This window comes from Nicotiana sylvestris, chromosome 12, assembly GCF_000393655.2.
Source record: "Nicotiana sylvestris chromosome 12, ASM39365v2, whole genome shotgun sequence".
NCBI lineage: Eukaryota > Viridiplantae > Streptophyta > Magnoliopsida > Solanales > Solanaceae > Nicotiana > Nicotiana sylvestris.
In genome coordinates, this window is record NC_091068.1 from 36,792,833 (window position 1) to 36,800,137 (window position 7,305).

A 7,305-nucleotide genomic window follows, 5' to 3' on the forward strand; every position below is an offset into this window, starting at 1 on the left:
TCGTGTAATTTATAGAGTTAGCGAATGAAGAAATAACTAGAGTTCTAATGCTACTCTTCCTTGGTGGAAGAGTTCTAGTTGATTTCAACTTCTAACTCTTTCCCTATCTTGGATAGTAATCTCTTTGATTAAGGAGTCCTTCTCCTTATCAATTATGAAACCTTTTCGATCATGAGGTATTAAATACACAAAGTTAAGCTTATCTCCTTCACATGCATCCCATATGCTCGAATCTGCCCGCTTTTATGAACCTGAGGGATGGACCTAGTTCATGCCCAAGTACCTTTGTTAGTCTTCAAAACTAATCTTTACTTAAGACAACAGAAGGAATAGACTACAGTGAGACTTTTACTCCAGTGGTGAAAATGACAACTGTTAGATGCATTTTAGTTCTTGTAGTCAAAATGAATTAGAAATTATTTCAATTTGATGTCAATAACACTTTTCTTCATGGTGATGTATACATGAGATTTCCACCAAGATTGACTTCACCTTCTATTAATCATGTGTGCAGATTAAATAAAAGTCCTTATATGGACTCAAACAGGTTTCACGACAGTAGTACGTGAGACTCACTGGTGCACTCAATTTAGTTCATTTGCTAAAACATCAGACTAAACATGCTTAATGTTTTAGTTCATTTGCAAAAACTTCAGACTAAACATACTTAAGTTATTTTGTTTATTTGCTAAAATTTCATATCAAAACATGCTGAAGTTTTGTAACGCAGTCTACAGTTTTGTCCTGAGTTTTATACGAAACTTCAATCTAAACAAGCTGAAGTTTTTTAGTTCATTTGCTAAAACTTCAACCTAAACATGCTTAAGTTTTTGTCCTGCAGTTTGTTAATAGTCTTTTATTAAAGAAGGGCAAAATTATCTTTTAAAATATTTTTAACAAAAAAATGGATACGAATGCAAACGAAAAAACAAAACGGTATAGGTTAATTCTCCATTTTAATTCTTGAAACACTTGGTTTAAATCCAAATAGCGCCTGGTATCAATTTCATATGGAGCCCTTTATATGAAACCATTGACTTCCATTAAACATTAAGATTATTTGTGATAGAATCCCAAAAGGAATCAACCGTTTAAAGAAAATTTCCAATCCCATTGCATTTGTTCATTGGAAGAATCCATGGTAGGCTCGGCGTATGTATGTGATGCTTAAATGGATATAGATCATAGATATATATAGATGTAGATGGATAATATAAGTCTAGCATAGAGATCAGCACGAGGCATTCTATACTAGTCTATGAGTTATGGTAAAGCTGTCTTGGAACAAAGACACATTTCAATTGTCATACTTCTAAAAAATGAGCAAACAAATGGAAACTGCTGATAAAATATTACTGAGAAAACAAACTGCAACGACAATGACACTATTTATCAAAAAGAGAGTCCAACCGAATTAGATACAGAGTAAGTTAAATTCCAAAACATAGACCAAAACGTTAATAAAGATATAAAATCCCATAGTCAAAAAAGTACAACACCATGGTAACTATGAGAGTTGTTTATGTTATTTGTGGCTTGAATTATTTCCTTGTATTTTTAGGAAACCCATAGTCCCTATAGGTTTAGGAAAACCCATTGCCCTAATAGGTTTGGGAAAGGAAAACTTATAGTACTTGTCAAATTGGAAAACCTTTCTCTTATATGTTTGGGACCTTTTGGGATCTATATATAGGGGTTGTATTTGGGGATTCTATAGATTGTATTGTGCTTTTCTTCTCATTCATATTGGAAAACTCTCTATACTTTTTCCCCGAGGATTAGGCTTAGCCGAACCTCGTTAAATCCTTGTGTTGATTTTTCTTCTCTATTTGTTTTGTGTGTGATTGTGTGATAGTTAACCCACGATATTCCGCAACAATTGGTATCAAAGGAAGGTTCGGATTTCTACATATAATCTAGGGTTAAGATGTCTTTATCATCTTCAACAAAGTACGAAGTGTAGAAATTTGACGGAGGTTCTAGTTTCAGTCTATGGAAGATTAGGATAAAATCATCCCCGGTATTACAAGGATTATTGAAAGCAATTGATAAGGATTTTCCTGAAGATATGAAAGAGACAAAGAAGGAAAACCTGAAGGAGAGGACTTTGAGTGCGATCTTCATGAGCGTTATAGATAACGTTATTCGGGAACTTACTGAAGAAACTTCTGCAGTAACGACATGGAAGAAGCTGGAAGATTTGTATTCTAAGAAATCGCTGACAAACTATCTCTACCTGAAAAAAAGGTTATACAATCTTCGTATGAATGAAGGTACACCTATTAAAACTCACCTTGATGAGTTTAATTCAATTATAATGGACCTGAAGAATGTAGATATCAAAATTGAGAGTGAGGATCAGGCCTTGATGGTGTTATGTTCTTTACCACTGTCTTATGATACTTTTGCTGATACACTGCTATATGGGAAAGACAACATTTCACTAGAAGATGTTAGTAATGCACTAAAATCTAAAGAGTTGAAAAAGAGCTTTCCGGACAACAGAATTGAGGGCGAAGGTCTTGTGATTAAAGGAAGAACACAACAAAAGGACTTTAATAGGAAAAAGTCAACCGTAAGATCAAAGTCTAGAGTAAGGAAGCAACACTGTTATGAGTGCGGGGAGTAAGGTCACCACAAGAGAGATTGTACTAAGCTGAAAGAGAAAAGAGGGAAGCAGAAAATAGATAATTCAGCAAATATTATGGACACTGACAATAATTCTGATAATAGTGACTATGTAGGGGAAGTTTGTGCTGTGAGTTCTAGTCATGGGCAAAATTCTTGGGTTCTCGATTCTGGTGCTACTTTCCACATGTGTCCTCATAAGAATTGTTTTGCAACTTACAAACAAATGAGTGGACTATCTATATAGGAGATGATAATCCATTACCAGTAGAGAGGGTTAGTAACATCAAATTGAGAATGTTCTACGGAATTATCAGAAACATTGAGTGTTGGCATGTTCCTTGGATAAAGAGAAATTTGATTTCTCTTTCAACTTTGGATGATCAAGGGTATAAATTTCACTCCGAGAATGGAATACTTAAAGTGTATAAAGGCTCCATGGTACTCATGAAGGGTAAACTATATTCTAAATTGTATCATCTTCAGGTTAGTGTAGTTGAAGGGGAAACTGCTATAGCTTCTGGGAAAAGTGATCTGAATGAGTTTTAGTTGTGGCACTTGCGACTTGGCAATATGAGTGATAATGGATTGTCTTTGTTGAGTAAGCATAATTTGATGGGTACAAAAATCAAGTTTTGAATTTTTGTGAGCATTGCGTGTTTGGTAAACGGACAAGGGTAAAGTTCATCGAGAAGGCCGAGCACAACACCAGAGACAAGTTAGATTATATACACTCTGACTTGTGAGGTCCAAACAAAGTTCCCTCCAAGAGTGGTGCCAGGTATTTTATGAATTTGATTGATGATTACTCAAGGATGATATGGGTGTATTTTCTGAACACAAAAGATGAGGCATTTTCGACATTTGTTAAATAGAAGACGATGGTTGAGAGGCAGACGAAAAGAAAGATTAAGCGTCTTTGAACTGACAATGGGTTGGAATTTTGCAATTCTGAGTTCGATAATTTCTGCAGCAGAGAGGGCTAGTGAGACACCGCACTTGTGTCTGAACACCACAGCAAAATAGTGTTGTAGAACACATGAATAGAATGCTTTGTGATAGGGCATGAAACATGCTTTCACATTTATGAGTTAGCAAAGATTTTTGGGCTGAAGAAATCAATACAGCTTGTTATTTGGTCAATAGATCTCCATCCACAACTATTGAGTTCAAAACTCCTTTTGAGGTATGGTCCGGTTCGCCTGCTGATTATTCAAATTTAAGGATATTTGGTTGTCCTGCTTATGCTCATGTGAGGGATCGAAAACTTTAGCCAAGGGCAAAGAAGTGCATATTTCTAGGGTATGCAACTGGAGCGAAAGGTTACAAGTTGTGGTGCACAGATCAAAAGACTCCAGGGCTAATTATTAGTAGGGATGTAACATTCAATGAATCTTCCTCACATGACAGACAGAGGGAGACGACAATAGCAGAAATAGATCGTGGTGTTAGTGATCGCATAGAGCTAGAAATTGAATCTCCACTAGCTCAACCCAGTAGTTCTAAAGTAAAGGAAGTGGAGGAGGTGCAAAATATTGATCAAGACGATAATGTTGATGCACATGCACAACAACAACCATATAGCATTGCAACATGCAGAGAGAGAGAGAGAGTGATCAACCGACCGCAAAGGTTTGCAAATGTAGTTGATGGAAATCTTCTTGGATATACGAATCTTGTGGGATTTGCTTTGGTAGTTGCAGAGACCACTGATGCATTTGAGTGTTATAGTTATCCAAAAGCTATTTCGGGTACAGAACCAAATCGACAGATTAGTGCTATGGCTGAAGAGATTAAGTCTCTTAACAAGTTTAGGCGTTGCGTAGACTTGGTTGATGAGTGCGGCAATCAATAGAGCCATTGTGAGGGCTGAGGGAAAGGTAGAGAGTTGTTGTTCCTGTTAATGAAGAGAATTCAAACCAAGGGGAAGATTTGTTATTTTTGGTTTAAATTATTTCCTTGTATTTTTAGAAAACCCATAGTCCTCATAGGTTTAGGAAAACCCATTACCCTAATAGATTTTGGAAAAGAAAACCTATAATCCTTGTCAAATTGGGAAACCTTTCTCATATATGTTTGGGACCTTTTGAAATCTATATATAGGGGTTGTAGTTGGGAATTCTATAGATTGTATTGTGTTTTACTTCTCATTCATAGTGAAAAACTCTCTCTGCTTTTGCCCGGAGGATTAGTCTTAGCCGAACCTCGTTAATAAATTCTTGTGTTGATTTTTCTTCTCTATTTGCTATGTGTGTGATTGTGTTCTAGTTAACCCACGATATTCTGCAACAGTTTACTTTAGTATACCGAAAGAAGGGTAATGAAGTGATTTGCGAGGACTGAGTTGAAACGTCGATTCAAAACTTAAGCGGGAAAATTTATAGTAAAGTACCAAACACCACAGAGAAAGAATTTTACAGTAATTGGTGAATTGGAAATTATGATAATTAACTACTGCAGAATTCTTATACAATACGTCGCATTTCACTTATTTATTCACTTGATTAAGACTCGATCTTGGTCCAATGATTGTACCGCCAGTATTCATTAGTCACTTGATTAAGACTCGATCATACTTCTGGCGAAAGATGGCAAAATGAATGCTGCTTTGTGAATCTGAAAAAAAAAGACAATTTGAAAAGAGTTAATTATAAAATTTGACTAAGAACATAAAGTACAATAAGAAAAAAGAAATTGAGATATGAAGTTACATCAGAGTTGTAGAACTTGAGAGGTGCTAATTTGGACTTGACTTGAGTTGTCTCTTTGTCAATTGGATTTACTGGATTCTTGAAGTCAACTTCTGGTCCTTCAGTAGAACAGAGCATATAACCAATCACACCGCTGAAATCAAAATAATTGATCAGTATCAGTTTAAAAAACTTAAACACACCTTGAAGAGTAAAAGAAAAGAATTTGGTTTTTCTTGGAACTGATTCTCCATTTCTTGACAATTATAGAATCAAAACTTCCAATTTTATAGGAAGAGAGAGAGAAAAATACGTTGGATATGTTGGAACAGTAGTCCAAGCATAGTTGACAGAGCCCTTAAAGACTTGACGACAGTTAGCAATGATTTGCTTAATAATATGCATATGAAGCCAAATGCTTTCAGCCTGTGTGCATACAACTCCTCCTGGCCTTAGGGCTTTGGCTACTGCCTCAAAGAATGGCCTCTCAAACAAGTCTTTTGCTGGACCTGAAATTATATTATTTTAGAAAACTATCAGAGTTACGTTTATTAGTAGCTTATTTAATAAGAATAGTCTTGGTATTAAGTAGTAATAGAGTACCAATGGGATCAGAAGAGTCCACTATAATAGCATCATAATATCCTGCTTGTGCGGCCTTTACAAATGCAGCCCCTGAAATAAAAAGAACCAATGGCAGGTGAATTAACCACACACAAAAAGGTAAAAATTAAATAAAATAAAAGTAAAAGATAAAATAAAAACGAGATTATCAAATACGCACCATCTCCAAGGACTAGGGTTACACGAGGATCGCTAAAATTAGCAGCGAGATAAGGGAAAAATTTTCTAGATACCTGTAAAACGGAAAATTTTGTTTTAATTCTTTTAGAAAAATAAGAATCTAAATCATTTTTTTATGTGAGTAAAAGAAGTTTGACTTACATCAACTACCACGTCATCGATCTCAACAATGTCAATTTTTTCGATTGTAGGATAACGAAGCATTTCGAATAATGTAAAACCAATTCCTCCGCCGATGATCAAAACCTTTTTAGGGTTTGGGATGGAACCAAGTGGAAGATGAACAATCATTTCAGTGTATGGAAATCCACCATTCTCTGTGTGTTGAATTGCTCCATCCAAAGTCAGAACCTTCCCATATGTTGCTGACTGTACGTACACGTGCAATAAATTAAAAATAAACGAAAAATACCACTTTAAATATAATCATACATGAGCATGACTATTAGTATTAATTAATTACCTCAAAGAGCATGACATCTTGGTAATCAGACTTCCCCTGGAATAGTAACTTCTCAACCTTAAGTGAGAATGCTTCACCTGCAAAATTCGATTTATTTCAAATTAATGTGTCGAATAATATGCGAAGTTAACTGCTTACTTCATCCCAATTTTATGTGATAATTTTTCCTTTTTAGTTAGTTCCTAAAGATGATAGCTCTCTATAGTAACAATTTAACTTTAAACTTTTTATTTTTAAACTCAGTGCTTAGTCAAACACCATCATCTAAATTATACGCAAAGCAGAATACAAGAGTACGATGCATTTGAGTTTCTTTCTTAGTACTAACCTGGCCATAATGCGCTAAACTCTGAAAACCAACCAGGCTTAATAGAGTTGGAGCTTCCCAGTAGCTGTAGCTCGTTGCCGTTGTCATGGCTGATTGTCCCATTCTGATGGCCGTTCTGATGCTCGGAAGTGCCATTCTGGTGGCCGTTTTGGTGTTCGGAAATCCCATTCTGGTGGCCGTTCCGATGTTCGGAAGTGCCATTCTGGTGGCCGTTTTGGTGTTTGGAAGTGCCATTCTGGTAACCGTTCATGGGAATGGCACCATTCTTGAAGATAGTAGAGCCATTTGTGTTGGTAGATATGACTTCCATTTTCCAAATTAAACTAAGCAAATTGGAGAAGAGAAAGTATTATGGTTTGTATTTTCTGAAAGCTTGATGTACACTCCCAATA

The 7,305-nt window shown here is 35.8% G+C and overlaps 1 protein-coding gene across 1 annotated transcript; it reads right to left on the reverse strand.

Annotated features, from left to right (window-relative positions):
- Nucleotides 1-4,984: 4,984 nt before the first annotated feature.
- LOC104222428 (putrescine N-methyltransferase 3) lies at nt 4,985-7,289 on the reverse strand. The gene is made up of 8 exons (XM_009773660.2): nt 6,914-7,289; nt 6,586-6,662; nt 6,264-6,491; nt 6,103-6,175; nt 5,922-5,993; nt 5,632-5,827; nt 5,340-5,472; nt 4,985-5,244 (listed from the first exon to the last, which is right to left on the reverse strand). The coding sequence occupies exons 1-8, from the start codon at nt 7,221-7,223 to the stop codon at nt 5,188-5,190; spliced, it is 1,146 nt and encodes a 381-aa protein (XP_009771962.1). The 5' UTR covers nt 7,224-7,289; the 3' UTR covers nt 4,985-5,187.
- Between the last annotated feature and the right edge of the window lie 16 nt (nt 7,290-7,305).

What these genes read in the sequence shown, in the direction of transcription:
- LOC104222428 (XM_009773660.2), bottom strand. Translation starts at nt 7,223, where the DNA reads ATGGAAGTCATATCTACCAACACAAATGGCTCTACTATCTTCAAGAAT. An exon ending in TCGATGACGTGGTAGTTGAT is followed by an intron (nt 6,176 to 6,263) that starts GTAAGTCAAACT and finishes TCCGTTTTACAG; the next exon opens with GTATCTAGAAAATTTTTCCC. An exon ending in AACCCTAGTCCTTGGAGATG is followed by an intron (nt 5,994 to 6,102) that starts GTGCGTATTTGA and finishes TTTTTATTTCAG; the next exon opens with GGGCTGCATTTGTAAAGGCC.